At 53.0% G+C, this 16,020-nt stretch overlaps 2 protein-coding genes across 2 annotated transcripts in view; one reads left to right on the top strand and one right to left on the bottom strand.

Annotated features, from left to right (window-relative positions):
- The first annotated feature begins 2,723 nt into the window (after nucleotides 1-2,723).
- On the top strand, nucleotides 2,724-3,535 carry DNPH1 (2'-deoxynucleoside 5'-phosphate N-hydrolase 1). The gene is made up of 3 exons (XM_011986900.1): nucleotides 2,724-2,829; nucleotides 3,013-3,123; nucleotides 3,282-3,535. Exons 1-3 carry the CDS (start codon nucleotides 2,724-2,726, stop codon nucleotides 3,428-3,430), a joined length of 366 nt encoding a protein of 121 aa, XP_011842290.1. The 3' UTR covers nucleotides 3,431-3,535.
- Nucleotides 3,536-4,476: 941 nt separating this feature from the next.
- The window catches only part of CUL9 (cullin 9), a 44,142-nt gene continuing 32,598 nt past the window's right edge, over nucleotides 4,477-16,020 (bottom strand). Inside the window, exons 29-41 of the mRNA XM_011986767.1 lie at nucleotides 15,817-16,016; nucleotides 14,406-14,653; nucleotides 13,230-13,575; nucleotides 8,770-8,910; nucleotides 8,459-8,623; nucleotides 8,049-8,212; nucleotides 7,608-7,701; nucleotides 6,998-7,072; nucleotides 6,747-6,857; nucleotides 6,493-6,610; nucleotides 5,681-5,814; nucleotides 4,901-4,974; nucleotides 4,477-4,819 (exon numbers count right to left, since the gene is read on the bottom strand). Of these exons, the coding sequence (XP_011842157.1) occupies nucleotides 4,624-4,819; nucleotides 4,901-4,974; nucleotides 5,681-5,814; nucleotides 6,493-6,610; nucleotides 6,747-6,857; nucleotides 6,998-7,072; nucleotides 7,608-7,701; nucleotides 8,049-8,212; nucleotides 8,459-8,623; nucleotides 8,770-8,910; nucleotides 13,230-13,575; nucleotides 14,406-14,653; nucleotides 15,817-16,016 (2,066 nt within the window). The 3' untranslated portion in view covers nucleotides 4,477-4,623. The remainder of the gene's footprint in view (nucleotides 4,820-4,900; nucleotides 4,975-5,680; nucleotides 5,815-6,492; nucleotides 6,611-6,746; nucleotides 6,858-6,997; nucleotides 7,073-7,607; nucleotides 7,702-8,048; nucleotides 8,213-8,458; nucleotides 8,624-8,769; nucleotides 8,911-13,229; nucleotides 13,576-14,405; nucleotides 14,654-15,816; nucleotides 16,017-16,020) is intronic.

The raw sequence follows: 16,020 nt of genomic DNA, 5'->3' as shown, positions 1-16,020 counted from the left end.
TGATACCGCGGCAGCTGCGCTCCCGGTGCCAGGAGCCCGCCCTCCTACCCCGGTGCTCCATCCAGCGCCCCAGTCCGAGAAGGAAACTGGCCGGGGCGCTGACTGCGTGGATCCCAGCAAGCCTGCGAGTGTGAGGCATTCTCAGCATTATCTTGACCTTTGGTTCCTTCTTGGAGAACTCTGTCTTCAGCTGCTTTCAGAGCGTTTGTAGGGTGCAACAGAAAGAAGGTGGATTGGGCTGCTTTGCCTGGACTCAGTTCCCACTTCACCCGCTGGAATCTTTTCCACCACCCAACACGAAAGGTATCCTCCTGCCTCCCCACCAAGTTTTTATTTGTTTTGTTTTGTTTGTGAGACGGAATCTCACTCTGTCGCCCAGGCTGGAGTGCAGTTGAACGATCTCCTCCCGGGCTTAAGCGATTCTCTTGCCTCAGCCTCCCGAGTAGCTGGGACTACAGGCACGCACCACCACACCCGGCTACTTTTCGTACTTTTAGTAGAGACGGGGTTTCACCATATTGGACAGGCTCGTTTCGAACTCCTGACCTCAGGTGATCCGCCCTCCTCAGCTTCCCAAAGTGCTGGGATTACAGGCATGAGCCACCGCCCAGCGCCTGCCTCTCCTTTTTCTGTGAAGACATCAGCACTCTCTTAGACCCGGCTGACCCCAGTTCTCGCTATTACTCTCACGTTTTTGTTTTGTTGATACAAGGGCCTCTCTGCCGCCTAGGCTGGAGTGCAGTGGTGTGATCATAGCTCACTGCAGCCTCGGCCTCCTAGACTCACAATCCTCCAGCCTCAGCCTCCTATTAGCAAGGGCTGCAGGGGCATGACACCATGCCTGGCTAATTTTCAAAATGTTTCTGTAGAGATCAGGAGTCTCACTGTGTTACCCAGTCTGGTCCTGACCTCCTAGCCTCAAGTGATCCTCCTGCCGTGGGCCTCCTGAAGTGCTAGCACTATAGGTGTGAGCCCCCACGCTGGCCTCATGTTCTCTTTCAGGCTGTTACTGTGTTCTGCTCCTGGCTGCTGGGTTTTTCTTTTTCCTTTTTTCTATTTATTTATTTATTTGGAAACAGTCTTGTTCCATTACCCATGCTGGAGTGCAGTGGTAAAATCTCAGCTCACTGCCAACCTCTGCCTCCCAGGTTTGAGTGATCCTCCCACCTCAGCCTCCCAAGTAGCTGGGACTACAGGTGTGCGCCACCACACCTGGTTAATTTCTGTATTTTTATAGGGACAGGATTTTGCCATGTTGGCCAGGCTGGTCTTGAACTCCTGAGCCCAAGTGATCTGCCTGCCTTGGCCTCCCAAAGTGTTGGGATTACAGACATGAGCCACTGAGTCTGGCTGGATTTCTCTAAAGCATACTTTGATGTGCTGGTCTGGAATCTTGCAGGTCCTTCTAGTTTGAAAATTGTGTCTTGAATGCTTGTGCTTCTGCTAAGAAAACCTTAAGTGGTTTCCACTTACCCTACCCAAGAGCAGACCCACAATTTGTGGGACCTCATGCAGTTCTGGGAGACCTCTTTAAAAAGACAAAACTCACAATACAAAGTTGCTGATGGTTTGGAAAGGGCCTGTGCAAGTGGAGGACCCTGAAGCTTATAGCTCATTAGTTCATGGTATATCCAGACTGCCTGGTGGCTCTCCAGGTCTTTAGTGTTATCTGAGGGAGCCTGTTAAAAATGCAGGTTCTGATCATCTGGGATAAAGCCTTCGAATCTGTACTTTCTTTTCCCCCCCAAGACAACAGTCTTGCCGTGTCGCCTAGGCTGGAGTGCAGTGGAGTGATCTCCGCTCACTGCAACCTCCACCTCCCAGGTTCAAGCAATTCTCCTGCCTCAGCCTCCCAAGTAGCTGGTATTACAGGTACCTGCCACCACGCCTGGCTAATTTTTTAATTTTTAGTAGAGATGGGGTTTCACCATGTTGGCTAGACTGGTCTCGAACTCCTGACCTTGTGAGCCTACTGCCTTGGCCTCCCAAAGTGCCAGGATTACAGGCTTGAGCCACTGCACCCGGCCCAAATCTGTACTTTTTTTTTTTTTTTTTTTTGAGACAGAGTTTTGCTCTTTGCCCAGGCTGGGGTGCAGTGGTGTAATCTCAGCTCATTGCAACCTCCGCCTCCTGGGTTCAAATGATTCTCCTGCTCCAGCCTCCCGAGTTGCTGGGATTACAGGTGTGCACCACCATGCCCAGCTAATTTTTGTATGTTTAGTAGAGACGGGGTTTCACCATGTTGACCAGGCTGGTCTTGAACTCCTGACCTCAAGTGATCCACCCGCCTCAGCCTCCCAAAGTGCTGGGATTGCAGGCATGAGCCACCATGCCCGGCCCTGGAATCTGTACTTCTAACAAGCTCCCCAGTGGTCCTAACCTGATGTGGTGGGCTGAGCCTCACCGTCCTGGAAGATAACATTTAATCAAGCTAGTACCTGAGATCCCTACCTTCTGGGCCCAGGATGCCTCTCCTACTTTTGGCTAAGTGCCCATGCACCTTCCCCTAATCATTCTCATGTGCTGCCCATGTTCTCATTTGGCCCTAATCACACACATCCCACCTTGCACAGGGCTGAATTTTTCTTTTTGTGGCTATTTCATTTCCTCGCTGCTTTGATGAGATCGTCATGTTGGGTCAGGTCATCTAGCACAAGGCTCTCGCCCTCCCTAAGCAGGGTGGGTATAGACATGCAAGGGCATAGGAGTTACGAGGAGCCAGCATGAGGCATGTCCCTGACCAGCTTTCCCTCAACACAGGGGAAGAGGCTGCTGGGGGTGACAGGCTCATCCATGAGCGGGACCTGGCGTGGCTGCAGCAGGCGGATGGTGAGTGGCGCTCCCTCCTTCCAGCACCTAACTCCTCTGGAGTGCTGGGTTCCCCTGGACATCCCAGCCTCCACACCTAGAAGGGACTCCCAGAGTTCCCTCCTCACCACAGCCACATCGCCATCTTCCTTATGAACCCCAAGTGCCCCCAATGCTGAGGCTTCCTCTCGTCTTTCTTCCCAGTGGTCGTGGCAGAAGTGACACAGCCATCCCTGGGTGTAGGCTATGAGCTGGGCCGGGCTGTGGCCTTCAACAAGCGGATCCTATGCCTGTTCCGCCCGCAGTCTGGCCGTGGTGAGCACCCCAAGCCTCCCTCCTGGCTTTCTGTGGACCCAGCCCTCAGCTCCTTCCCTGGTGGGCTCTGAGCACCGAGCCTCCCTCAACAGGGAAGGGGGAAGGGAGCTGTGAGGATGGGGATGGGAGGCAGCTCCACCTTTCCCTGCCCTTTCCAGTGCTTTCGGCCATGATCCGGGGAGCAGCAGATGGCTCTCGGTTCCAGGTGTGGGACTATGAGGAGGGAGAGGTGGAGGCGCTGCTGGATCGATACTTCGAGGCTGATCCTCCAGGGCAGGTGGCTGCCTCCCCTGACCCACCCACTTGACTTAATCTCACTTTCTTAAATTCTTCTGTTCTCAGACACTGCTCTAAGTACCATTCCTTCCTCTTAGCCCCAGGAGCAAATTAAAAGGTACAGTTAAAATCCTAACTTTCTGTCTGAGTCCTGCCACACTTCACTTCAAGATAGATGCTTTAGAAATCTCTAGGCCGAGAGGAGGACAACTCCAAATGCCCTCAAGCCCCTTCCTCCCCAGGAACACTTAAGAATTGGGAGGAGGGTCGGGCGCGGTGGCTCACGCCTGTGATCGTAGTACTTTGGGAGGTTGAAGTGGGCGGATCACAAGGTCAGGAGATCGAGACCATCCTGGCTAACACGATAAAACCCCATCTCTACTAAAAATGCAAAAAATTAGCCAGGCGTGGTGGCGGGTGCCTGTAGTCCCAGCTCTTCGGGAGGCTGAGGCAAGAGAATGGAGTGAACCCACGAGGTGGAGCTTGCAGTGAGCCAAGAGTTGGGAGGAAAGGCTGGGTGCAGTGGCTCACGCCTGTAATCCCAACACTTTGAGAGGCCGAGGCGGGCGGATCACGTGAGCTCAAGAGTTTGAGACCAGCCTGGCCAACATGGGAAACCCCATCTCTACTAAAAATACAAAAATTAGATGGGCATGGTGATGCATGGCTGTAATCCCAGCTACTCAGGAGGCTGAGGCAGGAGAATCGCTTGAACCCGGGAGGCGGAGGCTACAGTGAGCCGAGATCAAGCCATTGCGCTCCAGCCTGGGGGACAAAAGCAAAACTCCATCTCAGAACCAAACAAAAAAAAAGAGTTGGGAGGAAGGTTGTTCCTGGGGGTGGCCACCCCGCTCTGTCTCCTCTGAACTGGGCTCGAGCTGCACCTGGCCCTTTCCATGCCAACCTTCACTTCCCTTTATCAGCTTAGGTCAGATGAGTCTGCTCTGAGCCTTCTCGGCGGATAGAAGAGTCCAGAGGTCTAAAGGAAACAGTAAAGATTAGGGGTGTGGGTGGATGTGGGGCCAGGGCAGTGGCAACTGATTGGCCCCCGGTGAAGCTGTCAGCCTGCTCCGAGACGTGTGTGAGAAAGAGGCCTTTATTCAATAAACAGAAAGAGGCACTGCAGACGCTGGGAATCCCCTCCCCATGACAAACAGGGGCAGCTCCTGCCCCCGCAGCCCCGTGACTCTGGGGCGGCTCTAGGTGTTTCCTGCATTTGCCCCCTCAGTCATAGGCCTCATCTTCATCCTCCTCCTCATCACCAAAGAAGAAAGTCTCTTGGTCCAGGTTCTCAGACTCATCGTAGGAGAAGCTGTCATTGTCCAGCTCCTCATCAAACTCATCCTGCTGCCACTCGGGCACATCATCCTCATCGTCTTCCTCCTCCTCTTCCGCCTCTGGCCCTGAGGAGGTCTGGGGCCTAGGGAAAGCCACCACACTCAGCCCGGAGGAGGCTGCCATGTCCCACTGCCTCCTCCATGGCTCTGCCCACCCCACTTACTGACTGCCGGGCACGTTGGGTCCTTTTGTCTCCCAGGCCTCTACTGATGGACTCTGAAGACCAACCCGGAAATCCTGGTGAGCAGACAGAAGGATTTGGGAAGTAGGAGGTAGAGGGCATGGGGCCTTTGGACCCAGCATTCCTGCCACTGATGCTCTGTGAGGGCCAAGCTCTTGCTAGGACTCCTCCCCTCCCAGCACAGCACTCCATGAACCACTGCCTTTGTGAGTTCACTCACAGATGGTCTCCAGAGATACGGGGTACCAGGGTGAGGCACACCACCCTGTGCTTAAAGAGCTTACAGAATCTATGTATGTCTTTTCTGCCCACGTGACTTACTAGTCAGTAAGCAACCAGAGGACAGGATTCAGTTTAGACTCTGCATCAGTGCATTAGAGCTGGCGAGAGCCTGGGAGAGCCCTTGCTCCAGTGACCCCAATCCCCTGATGCCCACTCCTAGGATTTCAAATCCATATCTGGGAAGTATAGTCTGGAAAAGTTCCCCAAGTGATTCTGATAGGCACCTGACCAAATACCCTTGATGTGGGCTAGCCAACTCCTTTATTTTGTAGGAATCCCCAGGAGGTGAAGTGATAGGGTCCAGCAGCATCAGGCAGGTTGGCCTAGGAGCCGGGATGTGCACCCAGGTGTCCTAACATCCATTCACCCGCTTTGCTGCCTTTCCTTCTGGACTCGCCCCAGGGCAGGGGCTGTGCTGGGACAGGAGGACCACAACTCCCGCAGAACGCAGGAGCAGAAGGGGTCTGGGCCAGGGAGTACCTGGGCGGAATGCTGCAGGATGGCAAGCAGCCTCTCCTGGATCCGTCGGAGCAGCTCCATGCCCGTGCTGAGGCAGTCAGCCCGCAGGAGTCGCAGGGAGGAGGCCAGGTCTCTGCACCGCAGCAGGGTCTCCTCTGCAGAGGGAGCAGACAGAGAGGCTCTCTCCCTTCTCATTCTCATCCATCCTTTCCTCCAACAAACACCTATGGAACATCTACCAAGCGCCAGGTGCAGCTCTAGACATTCTCATGAAGCTCCCTAGGGGAGCAGGGTAGAGACCAGAAACCAAGAAACATCTCCGCAAACATCTGCGCCCTTGGGCACCTTACAATGGAGGCTTTCGACCTGAACTTTAACAGCCAGGCAGTGAGAAGGCTATGAAGAATGAAGAGGGGCCGGGCACGGTGGCTCAAGCCTGTAATCCCAGCACTTTGGGAGGCCGAGACGGGCGGATCACAAGGTCAGGAGATCGAGACCATCCTGGCTAACATGGTGAAACCCCGTCTCTACTAAAAAATACAAAAAAATAGCCGGGCGAAGTGGCGGGCGCCTGTAGTCCCAGCTACTCGGGAGGCTGAGGCAGGAGAATGGCGTAAACCCGGGAGGCGGAGCTTGCAGTGAGCTGAGATCCGGCCACTGCACTCCAGCCTGGGCAACAGAGCGAGACTCCGTCTCAAAAAAAAAAAAAAAAGAATGAAGAGGAAGAGGAGAGAGGGAAGGTGGGGCTGCGGCTTGACCTGTTTGGGAGGGGCTGGGCTGTGCAGCAGAGGGGAGGAGGCAGGAGGAGGGCCTGGCTGGCAGGGGTGGCTCACCCAGGAGGATCTGCAGGGCATTGGTGTGCAACTCCAGGTTCTCCGTCTGCTGCTCCACCACGTCCATGTACTCTGCGTCCTGGCTGTAGAAGCTGTACACGCAGGCATAGGCCAGCACCTGCAAGGGCTCCCGTCAGCTCTCCCGCCTGCCCTCTCCTCATTCCCTTCATCCAGGCAAGACCCATGAAAGCAGCCAAGCTCCCCAGACCCCTTGGCACACCCCTCCCCTGCCCTCCTCCCCCACCCACTACCACCTTCCGAGCCTGCTCCAGTCCCTGGCAGGCATCATTGAGGAAGGTGAAGGATCTGGGCGGGGGCACTTCATGGATGGCAGACACCCGGTTCCGCAAGTTCACAGCAAATTCCTGTGTGGAGGAAGGTGTATCAGCACCAGCACAGGTGGCGCGGCACCACCTGCCTGGTCAGACCTTCAGCCCACCCGCCTCCACCCCGCCACCCCACCCTGCTTCTGCAGGCATCTACCCGCTGTTTCCTCCCGGCTCACCCGCGCCTGGTGATGGAAAGTGCACCTCTCGTTATAGTCCTGAAACCGCTTCTCCTGGCGAGCTGCCTTGCTTACCTAGCAAGGATATGTTGAGTGGGCTATTGGGTGTTTTGTTTGGACAGGAAGGAGTTAATAAGTGGAAAAGCCAACATTCATGGAGGCCTTTCTATACCTCCCCTGGTTATCTTCATTCAGTCCTTAAGACTGTGTGGGGTAGGTCATATTATTCACCCCTTTTGCAGAGGCTGTTGAGGTTTGGAGAAGCAAATGAACTTGCTCAAAGCCACATGCTAAGCAGCACAGCCAGGCTCTGACTGCAGGGTCCCTGCTCTTTCCTGCTCTGCCCTGCTGCCTCCTGAGAGTGTCTGGCCCTCCCCAGCCTTTCTGTAGCCACTTCGGTATGAGAAGTCCTGTTCTGGAGCTGAAGTTCCCTATGAACAGACTTTCCAGCATCTGCAGGCCCAGGTGGCTGTCTTCCCTGCACTGAGCCTCTGTCCCAACAGCCAGAACGCTGCACTGTGCATGGAGCCTGGTCTGCCCAGGACCTGGTAACAGCACCCCTCCCCAACGGCTCTGGGTCTCTGCCCTCCCCCAGTGCCCAACGCCTTACCATGGCAGAGCAGTTGTAATAGTCTTTGTGATTTGGCTTCCAGGACTTGAGGCAGCGCCAGCAGAATCCATGGTTACATTTGGCACAGGTCATGCTATGGAGGAAGCTGGCTGGTCAGGGACTCCTGCCTCTGGGCAGGGGCGTGCCAGGAATGCCAAGGGCCCAGATGCACCGCTGCTGATGCTGTGGCCTCTGCTCCTGCCCTGATAAGTCTCCTTAGTCATACCCAGCCCTGCTGAATGCACCCCTGCTCAGTGTGGACTTACGAGTGGGAAAAGGAACGTTAAGATCCAGGAAGCCACTGTGGAGGCTGCCACATGAGGGGCGGCTGAGGAACCACCCTCTTTTGCTGAGCTTTACACTAAGCCCGTTCCTCCCTCCTTCTGCCAGGTTTCCTCCTTCCCCTTGCCCTCTGGCTCCCCACAGTACCCCCCTTCTTACTGCAGGCACCCCTCGTTCTTCTCGATGGGAGCCTGACAGCTGGGACAGCGCTTGGAGATGAGCTTGGCCAGGTGCTTGCTCTGTGCCTCCACGCTCATGCCGTCATAGTAGCCGCCATCATCAACCCACTGAGACATGTGGCCACAGCTAGCAGGGTAGTGTGCCTAGGGCAAGAGGGCGTGGTAGGGACACAGCTAAGTCCCGAGAACAGCACGGCTGGTGTGCACAGGAGAGCGGGGAGCAGGCACAGGTCACATTTGGAGGGCTCCAGGAAGAGGAACAGGGCTCAACTGGGAGGCAGAGGCTGAGGAAGGACAAGTCACAGTCTGTGTGTGTGGCAGGGAGGGGGTCTTAAGCAGGGAAGGAGTGTGAATCCTTGCTCAGGGTCAGGGCCAGTGTGGGACTCCCACCTCAGGGAAGCTACAGTTGAAGCAGGAGGCCCAGCCACACTTGGAGCAGGTGGTCCCACAGCCCAGGCCCTGGCGGCACAGGATGCGGTCGCAGCCCTGGGGGTTGGTGCACCAGGTCAGGTTGGAGCAGCTCTCCACATAGCCACGCAGGAGCGCCTTCTCATACTGTGGAGACGCAGGTGCCACAAGGTGAGGGTATAGCTCTCCAGGATGCCACACCTCCAGGCCCCCAGACCCCGTAGCTCGGCCCACTCCCTGGGGCACACTCCTTTGGCTCTGCACTGGAGCCTCTCTCAGACGAGAGAGGATACCTTGGAGATGACCTCTGGCGAGGAGACGATGGCACGAATGAAGGCTCCGGTGGGCTGGGCGGGGCAGTCGGCAATGGGGCAGGTGCAATTCAAAACAAGGTTCTGCTCTATCCGAGTTGTCAGGTACTCATTCCAGCAAGACTGGGAGGGACAAAAGGAGGGGCTGCTCAGAGACAGTGTGGGAGCAGCACAGGGGGAGTGTCCTGGTAACTAAGGTAGCATCCCTCCTTCCCTTCCCCTCCACTACAACGTGGAAGCCCAGAGACAAGCCTGCCTCTACATCAAACAATGCTGACTCCTCTCTCCGGCTTCACTGAGACTGGCCCAAATTACAGTTGTCTTTGAGGATAGGGTAGGCTGTGTATTTGCCTAATCATAATTACTGTTGGGATGGACAAGGAGAGAATGGGTAAAAATAATCAAGAAAAAGGAGAATGATTCAAATTCTAAGAAAGATATGCAGAGGCCGGGCGCGGTGGCTCAAGCCTGTAATCCCAGCACTTTGGGAGGCCGAGACGGGCGGATCACGAGGTCACAAGATCGAGACCATCCTGGCTAACACGGTGAAACCCCGTCTCTACTAAAAAATACAAAAAACTAGCCGGGCGAGGTGGCGGGCGCCTGTAGTCCCAGCTACTCGGGAGGCTGAGGCAGGAGAATGGCGTGAACCCGGGAGGCGGAGCTTGCAGTGAGCTGAGATCCGGCCACTGCACTCCAGCCTGGGTGACAGAGCGAGACTCCGTCTCAAAAAAAAAAAAAAAAAAAAAAAAAAAGAAAGATATGCAGAGAGCAGGAAGGTCCGAGAGAAAGGAGGCCTGGGAAATGGGTCGCCTGGGTGGCTGACAACACAGCTCTGGTCTCTCCTCCCAACTCCAGTGGCTTATCTCCAATAACTGTCTGGATGCTCCTGTCTCCGACTCACGTCTCCAACAGACCCAGCCTCTTCTCTACAAAACTGACTTGCCCATTACGTTTCCCCCAAACCCTGATCAACTTGCACCACCGTCCCCCTCGTCACCAGTGTCGGAACCTTCATATTGTTCTCTTGCTCCCATGTCACTCCCCCATCCTAAATCAGGCCATTATCCCCTCATCCCTAAACCACTGTGAGAGCCTGTTCTGATCCATGGTCTCCTCTCCCGGTCTCTCCCCACACCATCCATTTGGTCTATGCACGAGCAGCCGTCACAGCCGTCTGAGCCTCCTACAATACTCCATGAACAACCCCTGCCTCTCACACTGCCTATGGCCATGCTTTCCAACATGATGGGTCTAAACCCTCAGGAGACCGTGTGTCTGTCATATCAAAGCTGCAGCATAAATGTGAAGCACCTAACTAGATCGTTTTTACTCAAAGTACCAGACCAAAGTAAACAAAACCCTTTCTGCATTGAAACAAACCCAGACAAGGCTGGGAAATTGAATGCAAATTCTTGCATTTTTGAGATAGAACAGGAAAAATTTTCTCTGAATTCAGACCCTACTCTTATAGGCACACTGGTGCCTCAGGATCCCCCTCTGACCTGGCATCTCAGTCTGGGGACCCCCATCCGCTCTCATGACTATTGTCCAACCCAAGTGGTGGGGCTCACCCTGGGAGCTGTCCTGCTGCTTCTCTTGCATTGCTGCTGTGCCGCTCAGCTGTGACTAATGCTGCACGGGCTCCTCCTCAGCAGGGGCTTTTCAATCAGCTTGTTCATCTGCCTGGTTTTCAGGCCCCTTGTCTGTCTGTCTGTCTGTCTGTCTGTCTGTCTCTCTCTCTTTTTTTAGACAGGGTCTCGCTTTGTCACCCACACTGGAGGATAGTGGCACAATCATGGCTCACCGCAGCCTCAATCTCCTGGACTCAAGCAATCCTCCCACCTCAGCCTCCTGAGTAGGTAGGACTATAGGTGTGCACCACCATGCCTGGGTACATTTTTTTTCTATTTTTTGTATTGACAGGGTCTTGCTATTGTTGTCTAGGTTGGTCTCAAACTCCTGCGACCCCCCATCTCTATATCTCTACAAGCTTGGTACCCTGGGTCTGCTTCTTTCTCCTTGGGTAAGGCCTGCCAGGCCTCTCTGCTTCATTCCAAATTCAAAAATCCACTGTCTACCTGCCAGTTCCACACAGGTGTCCAACAAGCAGCTCAAATTTCACAGGGCCACAACAGAGTAAAGATGACACATGCCATCCACCCAGATGCTCAGGTCAAAAGCACAGGAACCATCCTTGATTCCCCTCTCTGACCCTAATCTAACCCCACCAAATCCCATCAGCTTCACTTCCAAATGTGTCCCAATCTGCCCTCTCTCATCGCCACTGCCCCTAGTCCAAACTACCACCATCTCTTGCCTCTAGTACGACAGTCACCAAATGGACATCTCTGCTTCCACTCTTGCTCCATCCAAGCCTTTTCTCCATATAACGGCAGAAGCAATCTTTTAAAAACTGTAGGGCCAGGCGCAGTGGCTCATGCCTGTAATCCCAGCACTTTGGGAGGCCGAGGCGGGTAGATCACGAGGTCAGGAGATCGAGACCATCCTGGCTAACACTGTGAAACCCCGTCTCTACTAAAAATACAAAAAATTAGCTGGGTATGGTGGTAGGCACCTATAGTCCCAGCTACTCAGGAGGCTGAGGCAGAAGAATCGCTTGAACCTAGGAGGCGGAAGTTGCAGTGAGCTGAGATCACGCCCCTGCACGCTAGCCTGGGTGACAGAGTGAGACTCCATCTCAAAAAATAATAATAAAATAAAAATAAATAAATAAATAAATAAATAAAATATAAATATAAACCAGATCATATCACTATTCTGCTTAAACCCACCATGGCTTCTCATAAAATAAAATCCACTGTCAGGCTGGGTGTGGTGGCTTATGCCTGTAATTACTGCACTTTGGGAGATCAAGACGGGAGGATTGCTTGAGACTGCCAAAATTCAAATCCTGACCTTTGGCAAATTACTTCACCTCCAAGTGTCTCCCTCTGTCATGAAAAATGGCAGTAACAAAAATACCTACCTCATATAACTAGAATGAGAATTAAGTAAAATAATGCATGTAAACAGCACAATGCCTGGCTCAGAGTGAGCTCCCATCAATATTATTAGCTCTCTGGTCATTTCTTGCTGGGATTTTTTTCAATACCTCATTTAGCACCCAGTGCTACACACATAAGTCCATGAGAAATATTTGTTGAATGAAAAAATGGAAGTGTAAAGGAAATAATTAAGAACCTGGGGAAAAGGGAGCATAAGCAACTATGTGAGAGGAGGAGCCAGAAGCAGAGCCAAAGGGAAAGAGAAAAGGAGAATACACACACACACACACGCATGCATGTGCACACAACACATGCAGACACGTCTATCACCCACTACTGGGGAAACGCTGTTGGGAGAAGCAGCTGGAATTCATGGCAACCAGGAGTGCCCCTCCTGCTAAGCTGATGTGTTTGGGCTTGGCACCAGTTCTAAAGAGCTGTGAGGCAGGGAATATCGGACTCAGTGCTCCAGGTTCTCTGTACCTCAGCCCCACTTTTTTTACTTTTGAAGATGACTCACTCCCCATCTGCAAGCTTCTCTGTGTCCGCTGTACAGAAGCAAGCCTATACAGCAAGAAGACCCTACGGCAGGGTCTCACTCTGTCCTCCAGGCTGGAGTGCAGTGGTGAGATATTGGCTCACTGCAGCCTCCGCCTCCCAGGCTCAGGTGATCCTCCCACCTCAGCCTCCCGAGTAGCTGAGACTATAGGTGTGCACCACCATGCCCAGCTTATTTTTGTGTTTTTTGTAGAGACGAGGTCTTGCCATGTTGCCCAGGCTGGTCTCGAACTCCTGAGCTCAAGCAATCTGCCCACATCGGCCTCCCAAAGTAAGGTGATTACAGGCGTGCACACTACCTCACCAGGCCCATTTAAAAAAAATTTTTGTATTAAGTGAGAGTGTATGATAAAGTAGTGATAGTGCGCTGAGATGAGGGGACTTAAATGGTGATAAGGGCAACCACAAACTAGAGTTATCGCCAATCTACTAACACTTTTGCAAACACTTCACAAAGTGCCTTGACATCTATTTTACACATATATCTCTTATTCTAACTTGGTTGATAATGGGAATCCCGTGAGGATGCTTTAAAACTTCCTCCAGATTTCTCACCTCCAGAGATTCTGATTTAATTAGTCTGAGGTATTGTCTGGGCATTAAGACTTATAAAAGCTTCCGGTGATTATAATATGAAGCTGAGCTGGAGAACCATTGATACATATCGCTAGATCCTAACCACCACCCTTTAGAGTGTCAAGGCAGGTGGTACCATTTACAGATGACAAAACTAGTTTAAGAGGGACTAAGAGACTAAATCCACTATTGCCCAGTGATGAAAATGGCAGTGCTGGGCTAGAACCCAAGAATTCCCAAGGAATTTTGTTAGGGTAGGGCAGAAAGCCAGGGGCAGGAGCAATGCTGGCGGGGCCTCACCTTACAGCAATAGTGCATGCAGCAGAGAGAGGGCAAGTCGTCGTCACACCCCAGAGGGCTCACGCAGACAGGGCAGTGGTCAGGCCGTGCGGGTACAGCCTGGGCCTGGGGTACGCACAGCCCAGCTGCCAGCAGCAGTGGCTCAGGGTCCTCACTGTAGCTCTGCAGCAGCTGTTCGGCGCCCCAGTGGCAATGAGCCAAAAGGTGCTGAGCGACATCTGGCTCTAAGTTCAGAGTCTCCTGCACCTGACACACCGTCTGCTTCATCAACCCTTCTACTTCCTGGGGGCTCATGGTGCGGCCTGCAGGCAACTGTAGAGATGCCAGGGTAGCCACAGCTTCTGGGCTTGTGGGGAGGGAAGAAACAGAAGTCAGTATTCCTGCCCTGTTATCCAGCCTACTAACTGAACCCCACCTGGCCCCCAGCTCCCTACTTGAGCATACTTGCTCGCTTGCCTAACCAGCCTCAGGATAACCACCCAAACCAACCGTCAGAGTAGGTCCTCCACAGAAGCACTTGTAAATGTCAGGGTGGGGCTGGCTGTTGCAATGACTGGGGAAAAATAGGTATCTAGGGGTCAGGGTGCTAAAAGACCAATAGCTGATGGGACAGTCCCACTGTAGGTCTCACCCCAAATGGTGGCAGCACCTGTAGTGAGAACAGCAGTCTCCATCCTTACTGCTCAAGTGTGGTCTGTGGACCAGCAGCACAGGCATCACAGAGAGCTCTGCTGTTAAATCTGCATTTTAACACTAGCTCCTTGTTGAGGTTTGAGAAAGATTACTCGAGATAATTCACTTCACACATGATGCAAACAGCATGATACAAAAAGCAGGGCCATAACAGCTTCTAAAGAACATTAAAAAGCTTTAGGGGTGCTGGCTGATTAGTGAAATCCTATGGCAAATTCCTCTGTAGAACAAACTTCCTGAAAGTTTGTATATTTAACTGAGTAGAGTACATAGTTAGCAATCAATACATATTTGCAGGCCCCAGTTGGAAAGGGGTGGTGGTGCTGGGAGGGTCAATAAAAACTATCAAAGTTAGGGAAATAACAGGGATAGGGAAAAGGGGATTAGACAAAGAAAGAAGGGAAGTGTTTCTCCACAAGGGATATTGGTTTTGGCATGACAGCCTCTCCCACCTCACTGCAAGGGGTCAGGTGGGGTGGCTACCTAGGCTTGGAGGTTTTGCTCTGGCTGCCACAGAAAGGGACATCTGCCTGACCCCGGCAGGGCCCCATGGGCTCTGGAGCAGCATACATCAGGATCTGGGGCTGGTCATCACGCCGTTTCACGTAGCCCTGGCCTAAGAGGTGCAGGATGCAAGAGAGGACATCTGTACTGGTACAGGCCACGCCCCCAGCAACAGTGTGGCCCAGGGTTCCAGGAGGATTTGGACCCTTCCGCCAGGCCTCCAGCACCTGGATAGGAGGAAAGAAACAATAAGGCCACTTTTACCTAGGAAGTAGGCTGCTGGGCTCAATGCCCAGCTCTGCCACTTATTCCCCCGCCTCTTTTTTTTTTAAGAGACAGTCTTGCTCTGTCACCCAGGCCAGGGTGCAGTGGCATGATCATAGCCCACTGCACCCTCAAACTCTGGACTCAAGTGATCCTCCCGCATGAGCCACGGTGTCTGGCGGCTCTGCCACTTACTAGCTGTGTGATTGTAGATTAGTTACTAAGTTTCTCTCTCTCTCTCTCTTTTTTTTCCAACAGAGTCTCGTTCTGTTGCCCAGGCTGGAGTGCAGTGGCACCATCTCTCACTGCAACCTCTGCCTCCTGGATTCTCCTGCCTCAGCCTCCCAAGTAGCTGGGACTACAGGTGTGCACCACCACACCCAGCTAATTTTTGTACTTTTAGTAGAGATGGGGTTTCACCATGTTGGCCAGACTGGTCACGAATTCCTGACCTCAAGTGATCCACCCACCTCAGCCTCCCAAAGTGCTAGGATTACAGGCGTGAGCCACAGCGCCTGGCCACTACTAAGTTTTTCATACTTCACTGTTCTTATCTGTCAAATGAAATAAAATAACATTTATAGGATTGTTGTGAGGATTAAATGATGACTTTTTTTCTTTTTGAGACAGAGTCTTGCTCTGTTGCCCAGGCTGGAGTACAGTGGCACAATCTTGGCTCACCCCCACCTCCACCTCCTGGGTTCAAGCGATTCTCATGCCTTGGCCTCCCAAGTAGCTGGGATTACAGGCATGTGCCACCATGCCCAGCTAATTTTTATATTTTTGGTAGACACAGGGTTTCGTCTTGTTGGCCAAGCTGGTCTCAAACTCCTGGCCTCAAGTGATCCGCCCGCCTTGGCCTCCCAAAGTGCTGGGATTACAGATATGAGCCACTGTGCCCGGCTGGATTAAATGACTTAATCATGCAAACTCTTAGAGTAGGGCCTGGCACATGGTAAACACTCATGCCTTATCTTTATATCCTATCTGTTCTGTCAGGCACAGAAAACCCAGATGGAAATGTCACCCTACGGAAGTCTTATATTGAAAGAGTTCACTGTGTTCATCCCCAATCCCAAGCATGATTCCCTCCCTCCCCCAACTTCATGGTCCCCTCTCTGCCTACCAGACAAACCAGCTGATCAATGTGGAGGCCCTTTTCCCCATGGGCTTTGAGAATACGAACAAGAAGACAGCTCAAGAGATTCCTCTTCTGTTCCAGGGTTCGGCCCTCATCCTTCTCTACGTTCAGGTATGCCTGGGGAGGTATCAGCCACAGGGCCTCCCCACTGCGCTGGCGCCCAGGCTCATGAAGCCGCAGCACACCTGG

The sequence above is a fragment of the Mandrillus leucophaeus genome, unplaced genomic scaffold (assembly GCF_000951045.1).
Source record: "Mandrillus leucophaeus isolate KB7577 unplaced genomic scaffold, Mleu.le_1.0 Scaffold3, whole genome shotgun sequence".
Classification (NCBI taxonomy): Eukaryota; Metazoa; Chordata; class Mammalia; order Primates; family Cercopithecidae; genus Mandrillus; species Mandrillus leucophaeus.
This window is presented reverse-complemented; position numbering and strand designations above follow the sequence as displayed.